At 37.2% G+C, this 23358-nt stretch overlaps 1 protein-coding gene across 3 annotated transcripts in view; it reads left to right on the top strand.

Annotated features, from left to right (window-relative positions):
* Positions 1–11550: 11550 nt before the first annotated feature.
* Positions 11551–23358, top strand: part of GRID2 (glutamate ionotropic receptor delta type subunit 2) — a gene marked incomplete at its 3' end in the record, with an annotated part of 1368259 nt that continues 1356451 nt past the window's right edge. For all 3 annotated transcript variants that reach the window (XM_082605769.1, XM_082605770.1, XM_082605768.1), the window contains exon 1: positions 11551–11705. In XM_082605769.1, coding sequence (XP_082461895.1) covers positions 11618–11705 — 88 coding nt within the window. In that variant the 5' untranslated portion in view covers positions 11551–11617. The remainder of the gene's footprint in view (positions 11706–23358) is intronic.

The following is a 23358-nucleotide window of genomic DNA, read 5'->3' as shown; positions in this document are numbered from 1 at the left end:
GGTTTTTGGATATTTGAGTTGTTTCCAGCTTTAATCAGTTACATATAAAGTAGCTATAAATATTCATATACAACTCTAATTTTGAACATGTGCTTTTATTTCTCTTGAGTAACTACATAATGAGATTACTATGTCTAATGAAAATTGTATGTTTAACTTTATAAGAAACTGCTAAACTGCTGGCAAAGTGGCTATACCACTCTGTCTTCCTACCACCAATATATGGAATTTCCACTTGTTCCACAATCCTACTAGCATTTTCTATGGCCTTTGGTTTTTAAAATTTGAGCCTTTCTCATAGGTATGTAGAAATATCTAATTGTTATTTTTAACTTGCATTTCCTTAATGACCAATAATATTTAATATATTTTCAGCGTTTATTTGCCATTCATCTCTTTGGTAAAGTGTCTCTAAATATTTTGTCCTTTTTTAAAAATTACTAGGCTTTATTTTTTAGACCAGTTTTAGGGTCATCGCAAAACTGAGCAGAAAGTACAGAGAATTCCCATATATCCCCTACCCCACACATGCACAGCCTCTCCCACAATCAACATCCTATACCACAATGGTATATTTCTTACAATACATGAACCTACACAGCACTATCACCTAAAGTCCATAGTTTACATGAGGGTTCACTCTTAGTGTTGTACATTTTATGGGTTTGACAAATATATAATGTATCAACCATTATAGTATCATACAGAATAGTTTCACTGCCCTAAACGTCCTGTGGGTGCCCCTATTCATCCTTCCCTCCCACCTACCCCCTGGCAACCACTGTTATTTTTACTGTCTCCATAGTTTCCCCTTTTCCAGAATGTCATATAGTTGGGATCATACATATGTATTATATTGGCTTCTTTTCATATTGGCTTCTTTCACTTACTAATATTCATTTAAGTTTCCTCCATGTCTTTTCATGGCTTGATATCACATTTCTTTTTAGCACTGAATAATATTCCAATGGCTGGATGTACCACAATTTATTTATCCATTCACCTACTAAAGGACATCTTGGTTGCTTCTAAATTTTGACAATTATGAATAGAGCTGTTGTAAGCATCTATGTGAAGGATTTTGTGTAGACTTAACTTCATAACTTAGGCAAGGAGCATGATTGGTGGAGCCTATGGTGACAGTATGTTTAGTTTTTTTTAAGAAACCACCAAACTGTCTTCCAAAGCGGCTGTGCCATTGTGCATTCCCACCAGCCATTACTGAGACTTCCTGTTGCTCCACATACTCACCATCATTTGCCATTATCAATGTTCCAGTTTTGGACATTCTAATAGGTGTGTTGTGGTATCTTATTGTTTTAATTTGCATTTTCCTAATGACATGATGTGGGACATCTTTTCATGTGCTTATTTGCCATCCGTGTGTCTTCTTTGTTAAGCTGTCTGTTAAGGTCTTTGGTACATTTTTGTTAAGGTTTTTGGTACAAAATCGTTTTATTGATTGCTTTTTGGTTTACAATATGATGTTTAAGTTATCACAATATATCGTGAAAATATATCACACACTATGCTTTAATTTCCTGTTTCCTATCTTTTGTGCTATTTTTGTTATACATTTTGTTTCTACATTGGTTATAAATCTTATAATACCTTGCTATTATTTTTACTTTAAAAAGTCGATTGTCGGGGCCTCCCTGGTGGCGCAGTGGTTGAGAGTCCGCCTGCCGATGCAGGGGATACGGGTTCGTGCCCCGGTCTGGGAGGATCCCATATGCCGCGGAGCGGCTGGGCCCGTGAGCCATGGCCGCTGGGCCTGCGCATCCGGAGCCTGTGCTCCGCAACGGGAGAGGCCACAACAGTGAGAGGCCCGCATACCGCAAAAAGAAAAAAAAAAAAAAAAAAAAAAGTCGATTGTCTTTAAAGGGATTACAAAAGAGAAAAATGCATCTTTTATATTTATTCTCTATTTACTACTCTGGTTCTTTTTCTTTCTGTCTATAAATCCTAATTTCAATCTGTATCATCTTCATCCTAATAATCTATCTCTAAAATTTCTTACAGGGGTGGTCTTATGGAAATAAATTATTAGCTTTTTTTTCTAAAATGTCTTTATTTCATCTTCATCTTTGAAGGATATTTTTGCTGGATTTAGTGTTCTAATTGAAGGATTCATTTTTCTCTTTTAGTACATTACAGGTGTCACTCCATTGTCTTCTGGCTTACACAGTTTTGATGGGAGGTATGCTGTAACTTTTATCTTTGTTCCTCTGTATGCAAAGTTTCCTTTTTTTTTCTGGTTGCCTTCAAGATTGGCTCTTAACTTTTGTTTTTTAGCAGTTTAATTATGATGTGTTTGCTTATGTTTTGTATGTCTTTAATGTCTTGCTTGGAATTCCCTGAGATTCTTGGATCTTTGGTTTATTGTATTTCATTATATTTGGAAATTTATACTTCATGATCTTTTCTAGTAATTTTTCTTCCCCTTTCTTTTTATTTTCCTCTATAAATCAAAGCACACACATGTTAGACCATTTGATATTGTCCCACAGCTCCTGGATGTTCTGCTCTATTTTTTAAAATTCATTTTTCTTTTTATGTTTCATTTTGCACAATTTAAATCAACCTACTATTAAGTTTACAAATTTCTTCCTCAGATGTGTCAAGAGCATCACAGAAATTCTTCACCCTGATAGCATGTGTTTTTTGGGGGTGGGATTTTATTTTACTCATATTAATAGTTTCCATCTTTCTGTTGAAATTTCTCATCTGTTCACATATGTTCTTTACTTGTACCACTACATCCTTTAACACATTAAAGTATAGTTATTATAAAGGTCCTGACTGATAGTTTAAATGTCTTGGTAATAGCTCAATCTGCTTCTGTTGAGTGCGTTATCTCTGGAAAATGACTTTTTTTTCTTGCTATTTTGTTTGTCATATAATTTTAGAATGTATACTGCACATTGTCAACTGAAGAACAGTAGAGTCTGAATCAAGAGTATTTATAGCTGGAAATGAATACAACTCTTTTTCTGTTACAATGGTAGTAAATGATTCAGTTGGGTTTGGGTTTTGTTGTCGACATTGTTACCTTCAAGTTACTTCAGTGATGCGCTGCCTAAATCATGTGCCTGGAGTGAGCCCCGTGGTGCTAGAGGGTTTTTTTCAGTTTTTCTGCTTCCACCTCAGTTTTCAGAATGTGTTGCATGACTGTGCTAAATAGTGGGTCTCTCTTCACATTCTTTTCTCTCTACCAGTGGTAGTCTTCTATTGCTTATTACTCAGTTCTAGGCTCATGGTAGGGGCAAGGAGTAGGGTTTTGGTTCTTCTGGTGAAAGCTCAATTGGAGACAGCATCTGTGTCCCTGAGGGTCAGGAAGGGGGTCTTGGTATTATTCTTGTTTCCCTCATCTCAATGATAGTCATATTCACACTTGTATTCATAGAGGTTATTAAACAGGAGAGATAATTTTGCTCCTTCTTGCTCCTAGCAGTAGCATATCTCTGCTTTTTTTTTTTTTTGCGGTACGCGGGCCTCTCACTGTTGTGGCCTCTCCCGTTGTGGAGCACAGGCTCCGGACGCGCAGGCTCAGCGGCCATGGCTCATGGGCCCAGCCTCTCCACGGCATGTGGGATCCTCCCAGACCGGGGCACGAACACGTGTCCCCTGCATCGGCAGGCGGACTCTCAACCACTGCGCCACCAGGGAAGCCCAAGGCTTTCTTATCTGAACCTTAGTGGCAGACTATTTTGATTCTATCACTTTCCCAGAAGCAGTGATCTTTTCTTGGTTTCTGATGTCAGAAAGCAGAGCTACTAACCCTTCTCTAGAAACTGACGAGTTTTGCTTCTACACAAGCACTGGATCTTTGCCTGGTCCCCGTTACAATACAGTTTGTTGTCCCTTCCTCAACAGCTTGAAGCATTTTTTCCCTAATGAGGAGAGCCCAGGCAAGTGGATCATATTTTGAGACTGTTCCGTCTCCACTATGCCTGTAGCAGTTATGGGGTATTTCTGGTATCCTGCCCTGCTCGCGTTCTTTCCCATAAGCCCCTATGCAGATCCATAGAAAAGAGCTTATGAGTGAGTGCACACCACCTTGTGTCTGATGCTCCCAGTTATTCTAAAGTTTTATGCTACCACAAATTCACCCTTTAGGATTTTATGAAAATTTTTGTTGATTTCTTCTTACCTGCTACACCAAATTTGTCCTCTGTGCTCTGCCAAAATGAAGCAGGTTTGTGTCCTGTCTCACGTTAGAGGTGCTTGCCACTCTTTGGAACATAGTTTACTTTGTTGTCTCACCACCTCAGCTCTCTGATGGGTTCAAGGAAGGTTACATTTTTATAGATCATCCAATAATTTCTTATTGTTAGGATCAGAGCAATGTTTTCCTTTGGCTTTGTACATCCTAAGCAGACATGGAAATCTATAAAACATTTTTAAAAGAAAACATGTTTATTGTCGAGTGGTATATTTTCCTTCATCATTAAAGTTCAAATTATAGCCCATGAAGTTCCTACTATGGCACAAAACAGAATCACTCCCCAGATATGATAAACCAGCCTACCCATCTGCAATCTAGCTAATATAACCATCCACAAACAGAGGAGGAAAAAAACAAACAAAATTATTTTTGGAAAATAGAAATGGATTGCAACAGTATGACAAAGAATGTTCATTCTGTGCATAAAAAGCAGGAAATTGTCAGTTATATAAGTTTGAAAGAATCTTGGTTAAATAAAGGTTAATAATTTGTTACCTAGAAACCTCTTCATGTTTTTAATATCGATATGTTAATGTACACTCTAGATCTCTAAGAAGAAAAATCTATTTAGCATTTTGCAGTCTTACATGGCTACTAAATCTCTCTCTCTCTCTCTCTTTTTTTTTCCAGAACAAGTATTCCATAGAGCACAATGTAGGAAATGCTGGTTCAGATATTTCTAACTGCATAGGCATTAAAAATTTTTGTAAGATTGTTTCATTTTCACAACTTTGATGCTGTGTCTGATTCTTTATGGTTTAACTCTATCTTGATGAAATTTTTAAAAATGTGATAAAGCTGTATAGTGTAAAAACAAGAATGAAACAAAGTGTTGACAATATGACTAATTTTATATTAGCAAACTTTAGATAAATTCTTTAATATCTAATATAAAATTTAGTTTTATCCCCCCTGCATTCTCTTGAGTCATATAAAACATAAGTCAAGTTAAATTTGGGCAGAGATTCATGTTTGGGCTTCTGTTGCTGAGATAATTATTTATTATCATCTTCCAAAGAATCCTTTCAAAACATCTTTCCTCTTTTCCACACCAAGAGATAACCCCTATCTGTGTTGTAAACAATGGGACTGATAAATAGATGAAATGATCTTACGAACAGACTACTTTGATACCTTAGTAATCTGTTTATTCTGCAATGAGTCAAGATGCTCTTGTCTTATGCTGCCTGAATTATATTCCAGAATGTTTAAAATTTTTCATTTTATCCTTTCATTCACTTATTAGTTAATTCATTTATTTGTAATTAATTAAATATTTAGATTTGCCATCAATTTGCAGGGCCAACAAGGAATAAGGAATATATTTTATTTGAGTCTGTACTGATTATGTACTCTACCCACTAAGAAGTGAATTAAATTAAATGTTATAGTTTTATCACTACTTTGAAAACTCCCGTAAAGCCAGTATATGTGTGTGTAAATGACTGAATATTGACCAAACTTTTGTTTCTCTATTTAAATTTTTGCCCATGATATCTGCTATAAAATACAATCTATTTTAAGCTAAAATATATAGTTTATTATCTGCAGCATATTGCACAAACACACTTTGTATCTGAGCTACTTCTTTTTTTTTTGCGGTACGCGGGCCTCTCACCGTTGCAGCCTCTCCCGTTGCGGAGCACAGGGTCCGGACGCGCAAGCTCAGCGGCCATGGCTCACGGGCCCAGCTGCTCCATGTCATGTGGGATCCTCCCGGACCGGGGCACGAATCCGTGTCCTCTGCATCGGTAGGCGGACTCTCAACCATTGCACCACCAGGGAAGCCCTGAGCTACTTCTTTGCCTAGAGAAATATGTTTCAAAAGAAACAGTTAATTTCAGAAATAAAATGGTTAATCATGGGAAGATAATAAAATCTGATTTTTAAGGGTCAAATAATAATTGCTATTTATTATAGTTGACATCATGCATTCTTTTTGCTTTTGACTTATTTGTTAGACATTTGTTTCAAATGATATGCCACACCAGAAGTATCAATCATATAATTCATAGACAATTTCTATATCCCATGGCCAAGTGAAATTGCTTAACTCAGGATGTATAAAATATTATTTTTCTGTAGAAAAATGAAATAGCAAAATAAGCCTCATTTTTAAAACTTTAATATTTATACCAAAAATTTGAATGACATAATATTTCACAATGTTCTAATTACCCCTTAACATAGGATTGAGTGGCATATTATTAAAGCTTGTTCTATTGACATTTAATTCCTAAGTAACTGATAAAATCAAAGAAGATGTGAATACAGCAGATATAAGAGCATGATAATATACTTATTATTCCTGAAAGCTTTAGAAGAAATAAAACTTCAGAAAATCAAGTTACCTGAAAAAGGATCACTTAAAATATCAAGTTTACTTAAATATAGTAATTTGATTAATATGGGCTAATTATACTATGGTAAACTGTTAAGTATTGAGACATTTTAAAAAGTAAGCTGATTAAATCTACATCAAGCATGGCTGCCATCTGGTGGGGACAGGGTATAATGTAGTGAGGGGCCAATCTCAGTAAAGTGCCCCTGTTGGGTTGCAAGTTGTCATTTGACCTCCATCTACCAATTGCTTGGTGTTTAATATTAATATTCCACTTAAAATTCCACATCAACATCCAGACCGAAGAGATAAGAGGTCTAAACTAAAAGAGGTCCACCAATATGTGCAACTGAATTCTTGCTACTAAAAGTTCAATATCATGGCTAATGTATGGACAGTGGAAAAGCTATGAAATTCAAAGTTTTGACTTGAATTAACTTTAATAATAGATGAGTCTGGTAAAGTGCTTATATTAAAAAAAATCAATCAATATAGTTGCCGAATTTGGTTGGAATTTATATCACATTGAGTTAGAAGAAAATATGACATTGCTCTGACAGGGCAGCTTTACAGATTTAGGGAAAGCTTTGAAAGGGAGGAAGGAATTAAGAGCTTAATGTTGAGGGAAGGAAGGAAGAAAGGGAGGGAGGAAGGATGGGGTTATTGCCTATCACCAAGGATAAGATTTGTATTAGTGTTATGGGTATAACAGTTTGACAGAGTAGAAAGTGATGAGTCAGTGCCAGGTTGACCTAAAAAAAAAAAAAAAAAGACATAGTATACCCAATGTGAATATGTTATAAAGGAATATGCGTTATAATGATTAAGTTGAAGCATATTTAAAAGTAAAAAAAATGTGTTTTCTAAGTTCAAGTCTTTCAACAAATTATCAGTACAACTTCTATGACTCAATTTCCCATCCTTTTCTAGAAAACCAGGCATTGAATAACAGAGGCTGTAAATTCCCATTGAGCTCTGAACTTTTTTGATCTACGAAGTATAAAAGTTGCCTTTTCAGCCTCTCAAACAAACAAACAAACAAATTCTTTTTTCACTTGTGCAAATGAACATGTCAATTATAATTTTATGGTTAAATTTTTTTACTGCCTGCATATATAGGTAGTCAGTTATTGCTCTTTTATAGTTTTGCTTTCATATTCATGTTAAAGTTATAAATACTTAGAATCTTTTGTGTGCCTATCTGTATGTATAATACTAATGATACAATTATAGTGCATTAGAAATAATGATCAAAATGCATTATACTCCATTTTTTTCTCTGCTATTCTTTTCAAATTAACTTTTCTCCTAATTTTTAATTAGGCTATCATAAATTTACAGATTTTTATATTAAAACAAAATAAATCTCTTGAGTCATTGAATACTATTGAAGAGTTCTTTAACTTGACTAATGTGCGTTGACTTACTGCTGTTACAACATCCTGTGAGCAGTTAATTTTTAAAGTTTAGACATTGGTATTCTTAGTATTTTTTAAAAGTGAAAATGAAAAATTTATACATTCCAAGGATTTTCATTACATTGCTTTCTTCACACACAGTACATTGTAACAATTAAAGGAGACTGTAATTTAATTGCATGTCTCTTCAACAATGCAAATTAATATTCTTCCCAAGTTATGTTTTTCCATAAAAAAATAATCATTATACTTTGCATCTTAAAGCTACTAAGATAATCTACCATTTCTTCAAATTATTGATATGCACATCACAACTAATGGTTCAAGTGACAATCTTCACATAGGAAGAATAAATTCATAAATCATAGTTCACTTAAATTTTTATTCCAAAAATTAATCATTGGTTATAAAACTTTAGTGAACAAAGCTGTTTTTTCCCCAAAATATGTTATAATGTCACAGAGTTTTGAATTTCAGTGCAGCAAGCTATTTCTATATGATAATACATGAATTACAGCTAAGTAGCCTTCATTAGACTAACAGATGTACTTCATTAAAAGCCTATATAAAAGTATAGCCAGTGAATTTGTTTTTTTTTTTCTTCTGGAATGTAACGTCTAACTTACACATTAAAAGTCTAACTATTATATCACAATATGCAATTTTCTAAAATAGAAAATATAGTTTACACAAAAATTTAAAATGTTTTTAAACTTATATTCCATACAAAAACCATTAATTATAACTCATTGGACATAGAAATTATTTGGACGATTTTGGAATAATGAAAACGTTTTGTTTATAATACACTAGAACAAATTTCCAAGAGAGAAGATAGTATGAATTGTCTAAATTTAGCTATCCCCAGCAATGACATTTATTAAGCAAGGACTGGGCTAGCTAATGTTCTGAAGTTCCTTCCCATTCTCTGATTCTAAGATATTAGTGTTCTTTCCATGTTAATGGTTACTGCACAAGTTTTTTCTTGATTGAGCATATAGTGACTCATCAATTTTTAAAATACCCTTGTGAATAATGTAATAGAAGCAAGCTATGGGGGAGATAAATCTGTTTTTTTCAAAGACTTCATTATCTGTAACAACAAAATATGATCCATGAAATCGACACAGAACCCTTGAAGAAGTAAAATGATATCAACAACATCAATAAAATCAATATTGAATCAACATGTACTAATGGAAAAAAAATAAAGGAATGATGAAAATTGAGAGGAATTAATCAGTGATGGCTTTTTGGAAGCACTGATTTATGCCAAATTCAGAAGGAAGTGATGAATTAATTTCAAGTCAACCAAGGGGCTCTATGTAAAATGATGCAGTGAATAAAATATGAATAAGCTATGGTCCTCACCCTCAAGGCATCAGTGGTCTAGTTCAGAAGTCATCCTGTCTGACTCTAAATCAAAGGTAGAGTGCGCTATGAGAACACAGAAGGAAGATGGATTTATTCCATATGATTCCATATTAAAGGATTGGATATGACATCATGGGCAAAATGTGAACTAAGCCTTGAAGTGCCTGAGGAGAGTGGTTGGGAGGATGAATAGATGCCTTCCAACAGATTAACCTAAGTAACAATATGGCAGCACAGCATTTTCTAGAATGTTCAGGGAAAAAATACACAAGGTGAATGAAAGAAGCCATTTCACAGAAGTGATATACAATTATGTTTGGAGAAATAATAGCCTAATTACCAGACTAGAGAGAAGGGCTCAAGTGAGAGTGTAAGAAGAAAAGAGGTGTGCCATATTTGGAGATAAGGGAGGGCTCTGAAAGGTTGAGGAGTTTGACATCCATACATGCCACGTGGCAACATTCCCCAAAGATTCCAATTATAATTGAAATAATATTGGGCCCATTTATACCTGGACTGCGCTACTCACTTGGTTGTGTTAACAAATCTCCATTCTGAAATGAGGCCAGACTGGATGTAAGTTAACCATGAGAAGAAAGGAAGCCACAGTCCTAAGGATTTTCTTTTAAGGTGTATGCTTGCAGAAAATCCTTTCATTCTGGTATTGGGAGGCTGTCATTCAGTACTTTCTCAGCTCTTTCCATGGAGAAGCAACCAACTTCCTCATTCTGCATTTATATACACAGGTCTGTGGACAAGCTAGTCAATGTAACGTTTTTATCAAATGTTTCACTGAAGCATGCGTTTCTGTTTCATTTAATTATTACATGTTTAAAATTTCAAGATCTCCTTTATCCTTACTCTCTCCTGATTACCTAAAAAATACACTGGAGACAGAAAAAAAAATCACTGTATAAAAGGTAATTAGCACGTCCTCTCCTTTTTATAACTTTATAATTGAAATCTCATTAAAAGCTTTCTAGGTCTCTTTTCCCTTAGTGACCAGGTGTCCCTAATTTGTTTTTAAGCAATGTGACTAATTCCAGGCAAAGACTAGAAAAAGTCTGATACCTGTTGGAGAATAGCAATAGCAAGGTTTAATAATTGGGGTGGCTTTTTTAGGTTGCCTTTAACCTCGTTAAAAAAAAAAAAAAGGCGTCAATGTCTTTTGAGTCCTGGCTTTTTCTCAGTCCCGGTTGAAGATTCCAGGGGAAATGAGAGCACTATTTTGTTTCTCCCTTGTATTGCAGATAGGGGGAGGAGGTGGTTATTAGAGAGAAGCTCTTCCTCTCTCGGTTTCCCCCTCTCTCCGCCTGACAGCGCCGCTCTCTCGCGGGCTCGCTCGTTCTCCTAGGTGATCCATTTCTAGGCAACGTGGGTCTAGTGCTGAAGCTGCCAGGCTCGCTCCTTGCTCGCTTCCTGCATCCCGCCAGGCGAATCGCTCCAAAAGCATCCTGCGGCCCGCGGCGGCTTCCCTCCTCCGGCCCAGCCCCGCAGCTCGCGCCCAGCGCAACTCCCCCGCCACCGCGCCCGAGCGAACCGGCTCCCCGGGCCCGCCTTGACGAACTCCGCTCCCGCCTCGCGCAGAAGGGGAATTTCTCTGCATTACTATCTGCATTACCTTGAAGTTCACTTTTACCACCCCTCTTGGAGAGGGCTTTTTCCCCTCCCTGCTGGAATCTGGCTGTTCCGCTCGGAATCTCCTAATCTTTCCTTTCCACTTAGATTTTATTTTGGCAGCGAAGACAAGTGATTCTCTGCGGGCCGTTGGGGCGGGAGGGGGGAGGGGGCTTTTTCGCTGGGGGAGGGGGAGGGGAACATCCGGCGTGAGCGGGGAGGAGGGGGTTGGTATGTTGGAAGTTGCGGCGGAGCTGGGACCGGAGACCCACGGCCCCGGCGCACGGATGGGGATGGTCTGAGCTCCAGCCTCTCTCCCTGCCCGAGAGCAGCGAGGCTGGATACATTTTTTTAAAAGCCAAACTGCAAACAATTCTGGCGATGCCAAAATTCCCCTCCAAGTGACACGGCTTTGCTAAGGAGGTTTCCTCAGGCTGGGCTCTCTTATTCGCTCTGCCTTCCTCAGCGACGATTATAAAAGCTTTGGTCTGGTAACAGGAATTGAGGGGGACAAAAGGAAAAAAAGAAAAAGAAAAAGAAAAAGCTGTGCTAAACTATCGTGACCTCAAACTCTTTGGACTTTTTTTTTTTTAATATTGAAAGAAAATCCATCCTCAAAGACAAGCAACATAGGCGGAGATGGAAGTTTTCCCCTTGCTCTTGGTTTTGTCCTTCTGGTGGTCTCGAACCTGGGACTCGGCGAGTGCGGATTCCATCATTCATATCGGTAAGAAAGGGCTGGCGCTGCCCGTGGGTACTTTTACCGTTTCGGCTCGCAGATGTTTCCCCTTTGCTTCCCCCTCTCCTTCCCCCTCTCCGCCCTCAGTGTGGCTCGTTGCCGCTGGCTTCGGTTCCTTGCCCCTTCCCGCTACCTTCCCTCACACTTGGGCAGCTTTCTGAGAGGATGCGGATGCTCGAACCTTGCCTGGTGCTGTTGTTTCGCGGTGTATCGGGGAGTGTGGGCTGGATGCTTTGGGGGTCTCGAATCTACCTCAGCGTGCGTGCGTGCCGGGGAGCGCGGGGGGCTTCTGGTGTGTGAGGAAAAGAAGTTTCATCGACTCTACCTTCCATGTTCTTTCCCGGATATACATTTGCTCCATTAAAAAAAAAAAAAAGTACCTTTTGGGGGAACTGAGGTGTCACCTGTGAGGCGAAAAGGGCTGAGGTGTGAGGTGGGGGTGGGGGAGAGCGCCCTTCGGATCGAACAGGTGGTTTTGCAACGTGAGCGGGCCGCGCTCGCCGCAGCGCGTGCGACGGTGACGGGCTGCTGGCTGAGCCCCCAGCCTCCGTCTCCGCTTCCTGTCCTCTCGGCTGCGCGGTGCTCGCTACTGGGAGCCGCGCACCTCGCTGCCTCGCTCGCGCTCCCCGGGCCTGGCGCGGCGGCGAGACTGGCCCCGGGCGCTCGGGAAACGCGGGAGCACATGCGCGCGCGCCGCCCTCGTGGGCTGCCTGGCGAACAGCCGCCTCGCCTCGCCTCGCCGTCAACTCTGAGTTGCAGCTCAAGGCCGAGAGCAAAGGCGCTTGGGCTAAGGGCGGCCTGAGTCCGGGAAGGACGCCGAGCCGCCTTGGAGATACTCGTGGCCCTACCTATTGGCACCCAGACGGGCCGCGTCTGGCCGCGGCGGGCGCGGGCTGCACGTCATTATCATGCACAGCGCTCGCGGCTTCAGGCTCCAACTCTTCTCACTTGCTAATCCGTGAGAGCTGAACCGAGACCGGCTCTTGCAGCCTTTTCTGCGTTAATGCGACGATTTCCTTTTCGGAAATTCGCGTCCGCGGGCCAGCGGGGTTCAGTTACTGCGCTGAGGAGAGGCCCCCCTTGGGGAATTTTTCCGGGCGCAGGACTTTATGTGTCCACACGGCTTGATGCTCTGGAAATTGAGGCGACAGATGGGTCGCAGCATCTCCCCTTTCCGCCCCCTGCCCCTCCCCCGCGCAACACACACACACACACACACACACACACACACACACACGCGCGTCCTGGAAGGGGAACCTGCTGCAGGTGGAGGTTGTGCCTTTGTGCCTGCCTGAGCTAAAGGCTTGTGTCTGGTGTGCGAGTCCACAGCGGCCAGCCCCTCAGCTCCAGGGGGCTCCCTCTCTTGGTCTCAGAGGCTGTCTTTGTAAACACGTCTGCCATTCTCTATCATTTATATCAATAGAACCGTATATATCTCTGTGCAAGGGGTGATGAGGTCAGGATTCAGAAAACCTTGCACTTAACGCGTTTAGTGAATTAAGCACTAGATAGCTTGTCTGCTAGGTCACGTTTTGCCTGGGGTAACAGTGTCTGTGGGTTCAGAACTTTTCAGGGAGAAATTGTCTCATGGAGGGTCTCAGTAATGTTCTGATAGAGTTCAGAAATGACGTGTGCTCCTCTTAAAGAAAGGACGTACATTTATGTCCAGTTGTAAACGACTGGAGCAGGAATGCAGATATATATTACCATGGTACCTTTATATTAATGTTATGATGAGGGCTTATGCTCATCATTGCTCAGGAGGGAGGCTTGTGGATAAATGCTTATTTTATTGCTTATTCTGTGGTCTAAACGATAAATACATTATTTGCAAACACCTACAGCTCTTGCTGTCCTCTACTAGATGAATACTATTTTGCAATGCAGTCTGGGAATTTGTTTCAAAATAGAACACAATTTGTATTTTTTTTTCTTTGGCATTCTGTTGTCTGTCAGTGTGACACAGCTTACTTATTTATAACCAGATTCCCCCCCACAAAAGTTACTGTGTACAAATTACAGATTTCTTTAGAAAGCTGATTGTATGCATTAAATGTATATACTACTGAAAGAAATAGTTACTTCTCAGACAATTAATTTGACTTGACTGCAATTAGTACATTAGACAAGAACATTAACTTCTTTTATAGACTACCTAATATTGCCATGAAGCTAGCAAATTGATGGTTGTTTCAAATGCTTCATATCTTTTATAATATACTGAAAAATGTAACCTCCTAAATTAAATTTTAAAAAAATGACCAAGTCTAATTTATGTGCACTTCAGAGGTTAAAAGCCCCTTTCCCTTCCATCCCCACCCTGGCCAAAGTAAAATAAATTGAAAACCAAATGCCCATATTAAAATTTTAAAGTACCAGTTAATATTCATTGGATCAGTTTACTTACTTGGTTGAATAGGAAAAGAGAATTAATTATCTTTAGGAGGTGATAGTCTTCACTTAAGTATCTAATGTGACAAGTATGCTTGTGGTGAATGTATTATTTCAGGACTAAAGGGATGAAAGTGATGACACTGGAGGGAAAGTGAATATTTCAACTCTATAGATGTAAGGAGATAAGCAGAAATGAAAGGTTTTCACAGCCTCATATGATGTGTTCAGGTAGACAGTAGCTGCCATATGTAGTTCAGGCGAGCTTGAAAGATGAAAAGACACTGCTTTAATAGGTTCTTTAAATATCAAATCTTTTTGGTATTGAACCAAATTATATGTTTGAAAACTTTGTCCATTCTTTTCTTTCTCTTTGTTTTTATTTCATGCAGGTAGTTTTAATAAAGTCAATTACATATTTTAAACTCTAATATATATATATTTTTGAGCACATTAATTCACTACAATGATGAGATATAATGGTTAAACTCTAATGACTGAAATGGAAATGTATTTATTTCAGTCAAAAATGCACTAATATTGTAATTACTTTGAAGTTCTGTTAAATCATATTTTAAAGATACTTGATAATTACGTATTCTTGTTTAATACACATGCAATACACACAGTATTTAGAAATGAATCACCTCAGTTGTGATCTTCTTTGCCCCCCTCCACCAAGTAAAGGTCTTCTGACATACAAAAACTGTGCAATTTTGAATTATGCTTCTACTTTGAGCCTGTGCATTGATTAATTTCATCAGACCCCCATTACTTGATTGCTTAGAAGTTTCCTGATGATCTGCATGCTGTAGGAAGAACCAGAAAGTCATGAGTGGAATGGTAATGATATTGTGTTTCATGAGGCTATTCAAAAGTCACTCTGATTTATGTAGCTCGAAAGCTCCAAAGTCTTTGAGATTAGCCACGCTGACTGCTATTTTCTTCATACATCAGTCGTCCCACACTCTTTACTCCCTAAACACAACGGGAGTTTAGAGCACTGCTTTAATTAAGCAGGGATTAGGTGGCATTTCCAGTCAACTGCACAGTTTGTGTTTTGCTTCATATCTAATACGGAGGATCTCATGTTTTAACAGTTTAATGCGTGCTCATTTCTATATCTGGTACCTGTACCTGTACCAGCTCATTGAAATGAGCTATCCTCAGTTATATATCTCTGCAAGGGAACACTCAAGTGTACTTATTCATATATTATAAAAATCACTAACATGTTTTTATTGTTATCAGTCATAGTAAAATACCTTATGCCAACAGGAAATAGAAATGAAGCCCTTATTCATCTTTTTCTCATAAGCAAATGATACTTTGTCCTCTGAGATCATAAACTATGACATGTTTGAGAAGCCTAAGACAATTCACAGAATATTTTCATTATGAGAAAGTTTAAAGTACAAAACTGGTGGGTGAATAAGATGTGTCACCGCATTATAAACAATAATAGATGACAAATTTAAAGCATTAGTTTTCATTACTGACACACTGAGGACTATTTTATCAAATACAGAATGTAGAAGCATTTCTAGAAGTTGTACTGTGTCTTCTGTCAAACTGTTTCTTTTTCAACTCTTTACATGATTTGCATTGGTTAATGATAGCCTTCAAGAGTCATCAAGGACCCTGCACTGTATGGGATATCTCAATGATTTAAGTTATCCTTTTATTATTTACAGTAGTTGTTTGCTCCCAAAGTTATGGATAACATATAGTGTAAACTTCTAGAAAGTATTAAGAAGTAGCTTCTAAATGTAAAATGAGGGTATATTTTATGAGGTATGTTTTTCTGTATCAATAATACAGTTATTTGAAGTGCAATTCAGATGTGCATTAAGTTAGACAATGTTATTAATCAACAATATCAACTGTGACATGACTAATAAGCCATTACACTGAGGAACTTTGCTTTCTACTTCAAGTGAAACGTACATCCAGTAAATACCTCCTGTAAATTCTAATTCAAATATGAATAAAAATCAAGGTCATTAACTTTCAACTTATCCAGCAATAGAAACCAGTTGAAGTTGTTATGAGTAATAGGAGATGCATTATATTTAATTCTAATCTCCAAGGCTAAGTTTATCATGCTGTAATTTTATCTCAAAGAGATATTGTAATTTTAAAACCACACTTTTAATCCAAAAGGTTAGTATCCCTTCACCTGCATATATTATTTTAGTATTAAAGGTGAAGTCTTTGGCACTGCTATTGGATTTTCATGATATTTCAGATAATAACGTATTGGTGAGTAGCAATACTTAGTTTGACTAAAAATATGATGTTTATTAGAAAATACATTTGTGGCCTATAAAGAGAGATTTGCCATTAGGTGTCACTGCATTCTGAGCTGTTCCTTTGTAGTCCTACTTGAAAATCCCATGAACTATTTTTTTTTAATTCTCAGAAAAAAAAAATTTAATGAGGATTGTGATGCTCCAAGATACAGGTGGTTTTTATTTTCAAACCAGGAAAAGAAATATTATCCCTGTGGGAGTTTGGGATTGACATATATACACTAATATTTATAAAATAGATAATAAGAGCCTGCTGTATAAAAAAAAATTCAAAAAATAACAACAACAACAAAAGAAATATCCCTGACTCTTGTAAGAATTTAATTCTAGGGCATATCAACATTCTGTGTTCTCTAGATAGATTGCTAGATCTAGTGATGTAAATATTTCACAAATTTAAAGTACAACAGAAATATACTCTTAAGCTAATATTATCTGTGGAAAAATCTAAGACAACAAATAGTATTCAGATATGCTTAATAATGCTGGTGTAAACAGACATTAGTAACTGCTTACCTATGGAATACTTAGGGTCCAAAACTGATTGATGTTTGTAACATGAAACACATACACAGAGCTATGAAAAAAATACATGGGCACAAATATAAATATATTTAAAAAATGTCAACCACTGACTTTTGTGAAGGATCATATATGTTTTCAGATAATTTTAGCCTGGAAAATATTAAGTTTCATGTATTAATTAATTTCCTCCACACACATACCACTACCACCACCAACCACTACCACCAGTGCCATCGGATTTGTGTAGTAATATAAAACCAGTGTCTTTTATCAAGTAGTAATTTTCCTGTTTATTTAATTTGTTTAAGAGGCAAGATCTTCCTTCTAGCATATCCTATTATAAGACTAACGGAGGATGAAAGTTAGGTCACTTTTAATCTGATACATTAGTTTTTACATTGACAAAGCCACAAAATTAGAGAATGGAATACTAGGTTAAATGAATGAACCAGTTATCGTGTTATGGTAGACCTTGCCCTGTGCCAGTATTAATTTTAATAAACTCGTTGGAATAATGTACTGTTAAAAATTCAGAGTAAAATTAAGTGATCAGATGGATGTCAAAAGGGTAAGGGGAGACATACTAATGTAATTCTGTGATTGGTTATTAAGAGGACATCTGTGGATTTAGGTCATTTAAATTGGTGAATTTTAGCATTTGGATGTGGACACAAATTTCAGATGAATGAAAAATTGGAATGTAAGTCTTAGTAAAGATGTTCTGGATTAGAATTTAGAGGGTTTGGGGCTAACTACCAATTTTATAGATAGCTAACTGAGTAATATTGGGAAGTTACTTATTTTCTTTAGTCTTCATTTTTATCAACCCGAAAACAAGACTTAGACTAATGTTCATTTAGGCTCTACAGTTATATGACCTAAAATGAAGACAAATTCCTGTGTTTGAGGAATTGGGAGAGGAGATATAGTCAAGTGTGGTTCATATAGCTATTTTTAATAGTTAGGTTTAAAGTGAATTAAAAAAATACAAGGGGAAATAAATGGAGCATAAAACCTTAATCATTCAAATTAAGGATCCCTTAGAATGAAGATTTTCTTGGTGTGAACAAGAATTAATACATAATATATTTGTTCATCAGCTATTCTAGATAACTTCAGCATCAGAAGAGAGAGCTGGGTTTGTTCTTTGTTTTACATTTTGTTTTTGTTTTCTCTAGCGTTAATACTAAGATGTTACATGCAGTTCTAGTGTATCCCACAATACTAGTGTACATTAAGGCTGACTGGAGGAATGAGTAGTGTTATGTTCTAACCAGCATGGAGTACAGGAGCCTTTAGAATTTACCAACTCCAAGCACACCAGGAATATTAGCATACCTTTGGCACCACTCAAAAATGTAGCATATAAAAGAAATAGCCAGTGTTTCTTCAGTGTTCTTCAGGTATTCCGGCTTTTACCCTGCTGTTGTTCACCAAGTGGTTATCAAATGTGAAGCTGAGGCTGGGATGACCCACTGAAAGCTTTCTTTCTTTTTTTTTTTTTTTGGCGGTACGCGGGCCTCTCACTGTTGTGGCCTCTCCCGTTGCAGAGCACAGGCTCCGGACGCGCAGGCTCAGCGGCCATGGCTCACGGGCCCAGCCGCTCCGCGGCATGTGGGATCTTCCCGGACCGGGGCACGAACCTGTGTCCCCTGCATCGGCAGGCGGACTCTCAACCACTGCGCCACCAGGGAAGCCCTGAAAGCTTTCTTGAGTGAATAGAGGGAAGCCTAGAGGCAAGCACAAGAAACTAAATACCAAAAGGCCCCCCTGTGTATGTTAAAAATTTTTAAATCACTCTGTAGTCAAGGTCCTTATTAACAGATATTTTTATACACGAAAAAAGATCATTATTTATTTTATTAAAACAACAGTTCTTTAACTTTTTTCTTCATCCCCAAATAATTCAAAGTAATGTTTTTAAAATGAATAATTTCACTTTATTGCTCTGAGTGCTTGATTTTTCCCAACTAATCTTAAAAAGATGTTTGCTTCATTATCAAAGTCATAATTCTAGAAGCTAGTTACCCTGAAACCACAGGGTAAGGTAGGCATTATTAGCAGTATGTAGTATGTGTGCTCAGTGGGAGAATATTCTATCATTCAACAGACATTTATTCTGAACCTACTCTCTATGAACTACTGTTTTTAGGTCCTGGAATTAAAATGTTGAACAAGTAACCTATGTCCTTGTCTTTAAGGAATTACATTCTCATGGGGGTGGCAACCAGATAAAGAAGAAAGTACAAGTTGTAATGTCAGTTACTGATAAATGCTATGAAGAAAAATGAAGGAATGACACCCTATTTCGAGTAGGGTCATCTAGTAAGACCTTCTGAGGACATGATCATTGGAGCAGAGACTTGATTCAAAAAAAAAAGGAAATTGGCCACATGGATATCTGATGAAAAAGGATTTCAGCCAGAGGGCATAGCAAAGGCAATGGCCATGGGACAAGACACTAAGGAATCTATTTAATTCATTTAAGGAACATCTTAAGAGTCAGTGTGGGGCAAATGTGGAGTTTAATGACCAAAGCAGGAAGTAGAAGGAAATAAGGTCTGAGAGGTAGCTAGGGAAGATCCTATAGTGGCTTATAGGTCATGGTATGATATTTAATCTAGGTATGTAGGATGCCCACTGGAGGAATGAGATCAAACACGATACGTAATGCTTTGTGTTTTAGAAAGATAACCTCCTCTGCTTGGGTGGAATGATTGGAGTAGAAATATGAAGATCAGTTTGATAGTAGTGAATTGGACTATTCCAATAGTTGGTAGCTGAACTAGCTGTAAGATTGTGGATGTATTTTGAAGATAAACAGGATTTTCCGATGGAATGTTCTGCTGAGAGAAATCCAGAGGAAGTAATGAAGCTTCCAAGGTATTTTACCTAAGCAAGTGGGGGACTAAAATTGGGAAGGTGGGACAGTGATCAAGTTTTAGATAAAAGTCAAAATTTGCATTTATTACACTTGATATTCCTATTAGGCGTCAAATTTGAGAATTTAAGCTGGCAATTGATTACATTAGTCTGGAATTTTGGGGGGAGTTAAGAATTCAAGCTTTGCATTTAGAACTCATCATTACAGACATGATCTTTAAAGCAATGGGAAGGAATAGCACACTTAAGGAATAACCGTGCAAAGAGAAGAGGTCCAAGACTATATACCACAGGCATCGCAAAATGTAGATGTCAGGGAGACGGAGAGGATCCAGGAGAAGAGAAAGATGCGTGGCCTGTGAGTTAGAAAGCAAGCTAGGACTGTGTGGTGTTCTGGAAGCCAAGTGAGGAAAATATTTCAAGGGGGAAATCAGACACCCTATCAAATTATATGGATGAAAATTGACACTTGACTACTGGGTTTAGAAATGTTGAGGACAAAAATGACTTTGACAGAATTGCTTTCAGTAGACTGAAGGGACAAAATACAGGTTGGCAAGGAATCAAAGATTTAATGGGACTTGAGGAACTCTATGAGTTTTGCTTTAAGGGAGAAATGGGTATGGTGGGGTAGGAACATGAGGTAAAGGGAGGGTTTTGTTTTTAATTGTGGGAGTTGGGATATACAGTAATTTTTTAAAGGTTCAATCATAAGAAAATTTTCAATAAGAGGATTCAAAAGAAAATGTTCTTTTTTATTCAAACCTATTTGATTCCTGAGTTTGGATGGCAACTGTTCAAATAGAACTGTGTTTTTGTTTTTGTTTTTTGGTGGCTGTTGATGTTTTTGTTTTGTTTTGTAATCTCCGGTCAAGTGATACTGGGCCAATGCCAGTAGAATTAGCCAAAGAAGCTTATATGTCCTCTCTGAAACAGACTCTGTTAGTTGTTCTGCAGTTTTGTTTCATTTAGTTCCCCAGATTAGCACTCAAATTTAGGTAAAATTTTCTTACCTGAAATTATGAGTGGTTTATATCTTATGGAGTAGTGATATACCATTACAGATAGAATCAACATTTAGTCTTTTAGTAATGTGCTAATTTTAGGAACACACAGTATTCCTATGTAAATGGCATTAAAATGGCATAGAATTATCTTGTTACAATAGACATTTGTATTGGGTATAGGTTTCCTCTAATTAAATTCTATTATGCATTTAATTTACTTAAAAAATCATTTTGGAACAATTAAAAGAGTATAGTTTTTCACAAGGCAGTATATATTGCCACATAGAAATTAAATAGATGAAATAAATTCATGTGATACTAATTTTCAGTAACATTTAAATATTTCCTTTTATGGAACTTTCACTTCTATTTGTGCTATACCATAGCTGACAGATCTTTAGACACAGCTGAAAGTTAGGAAAAAAAGTGTTTGACATTTTCTAACCTCAGAATTCAGCCTTCTGAAAATGAATCTCAGTTCTTTTATTGGTCTCCTATTAATACACTGTTATGTATTGCTTTTGCAGCTAAAGTAATTAATATTTGTATTAAAATAAGAATGCCAGTAACAGGTGAATTATATTTTTCTGTGTTCTTTGTCATTTCCAGTACTATCTCCTCCATAAAAACATTTTGTCTCATGGAAACAATGTAATATGAATATCACATGGTTGTTTCTGCTTGGTTACATCTATTAATTGACGTATAAACATAGAATACATTAACAGTGAGGGGATAGGAGTCCTGTGGTTTGGGCACAGCAATGACTGATAAAGAAGGCATGCTGTGTTATGGCTGGAGCTGAAGAATATAATTAATGAAGTCTATAACATTAAAAGATATTTCAAACTTGCTACTTCATAACTTCCTGGGTGGCGAAATACAATTGTTTGAAGGAAATGCTTAGCAGATTTAAATCTAAATTTAAGTTGGAATGGGCCACTAAAATTGGTGAAGTGCTTAGTATACTTAACCTTGATATCATTAAAATGACAGGCCCCATGAGGAGCACATTTTAGATAGGCTTATTATCTTAAAAACTGAAGGCTAGGTAATACCTTTGGAGCTAAACTTGAACAAGAGAGTCAGGTCTGTTGTTCTGCTGCATGGAGTTCCTGGTGAATTAGAATCTGGAAGACTGATTCTTCCTTCTATACTTTCTGCAATCTGACAACAGATAAAATTGTGTTAGAGGTGCAGTGGCAATTACTATCTTGCCCTTCAGTCCATATTTCTTCCTTGTTGCTTCTTTGAATGGTGATAACAGGAAACTAGTCAATTTTCTTTTTAGAAATACCAGCAACTCTCAGCATAGCCCAGAGGAGGCATGCCCTTTATGAAAACCATTATAAATTTCTTCTTAACAAAATCGTTAAAAAAATTTTTTAACACCTCTTTAGTGTGGGAGGTGGCTCATGCACAGACTTGAGGGGACTACTCTTCAGTTTCCTGGTGGTGTAGTCATGGTGGGTTTTGTACATTTTTTATAATTCATTATTGTCAAACTGAGAAACCATGATCTACATCTCATATTCTATTTGCAGAAAAAATATTTTTAAGGTTACGTGAAAACCATGTGAATTTTTTTGATTCAGTGCTTACTCTATGTGCACAGTTCAATATGTATTCATATAAGACATGTTTCCCATCCTTTAAGAATTTTTAAGTATATCTGCTGTCTGAGATAATATTGTACATTAGGAAGCTGAAAGTAGAGCAATTTAGGACTCATAGTTGGATGACTGTGGTCTATTATGACACTGGAGTATGTGATAATTCAATAAATGCCACCTTTATGGTGCCCTTAAAGGTGCCATAAACCAAACATATATTTCAGAAAAAAGAGTATAATTGGGATAAGGAGATTACCACTTGCAGAAGGTCTTGATTTATAACAGAAAACTCTTTGCTCAGCTTCCTGATGGTTAATCATTAACCTTGTTTTGCCTATAGGCTACAAAGTCCATACAGTCATGCCATAGTCAGAGTTAAGGGAAAGCCTCTGCCGTTTACCTCTTTTCCTCTTTTTTTTTTTCTTTCCTATGGATGTCAGTAGTCACGCTATTAGGTCAAGTAAAAGAGGAGATGGCTTTAAGATCCAGTTATTTTGTAATTAATAAAACTAATGAGATCCTTTCTAGATTTACTGCCACATATCAGATCTTCCCATTAAACTTGGTTTCTTGGGTATGGAGAAATTTAATTTAATTTTTTCTCTTAGTTTTGAAGTTATAAGTATACTATTATCTCATATTACTAATTTGTACTTTCTTCTAGATGTACAAAACATCAATGAAAATGACAGTTTTATACTGTAGCAAACAAAAGAAGAAAATTGCCTCACAGAAAAAATAAAATTAGTTAACTTTACACATGGAATACGTATTGTTGGGAAAACATATTTATGCCAACTTTTAATTATGTAAGTGTTAAGAATAGGACAAACATTGGAAATTGAAAATAACAGATAGTTCAAAAACTAACTGCCCAATACTTCTTCTTCTCCACAAGAGTTCTTGTTGT

This window comes from Mesoplodon mirus (genome assembly GCF_964341445.2).
Source record: "Mesoplodon mirus genome assembly, chromosome: 2".
Classification (NCBI taxonomy): Eukaryota; Metazoa; Chordata; class Mammalia; order Artiodactyla; family Ziphiidae; genus Mesoplodon; species Mesoplodon mirus.
This window is presented reverse-complemented; position numbering and strand designations above follow the sequence as displayed.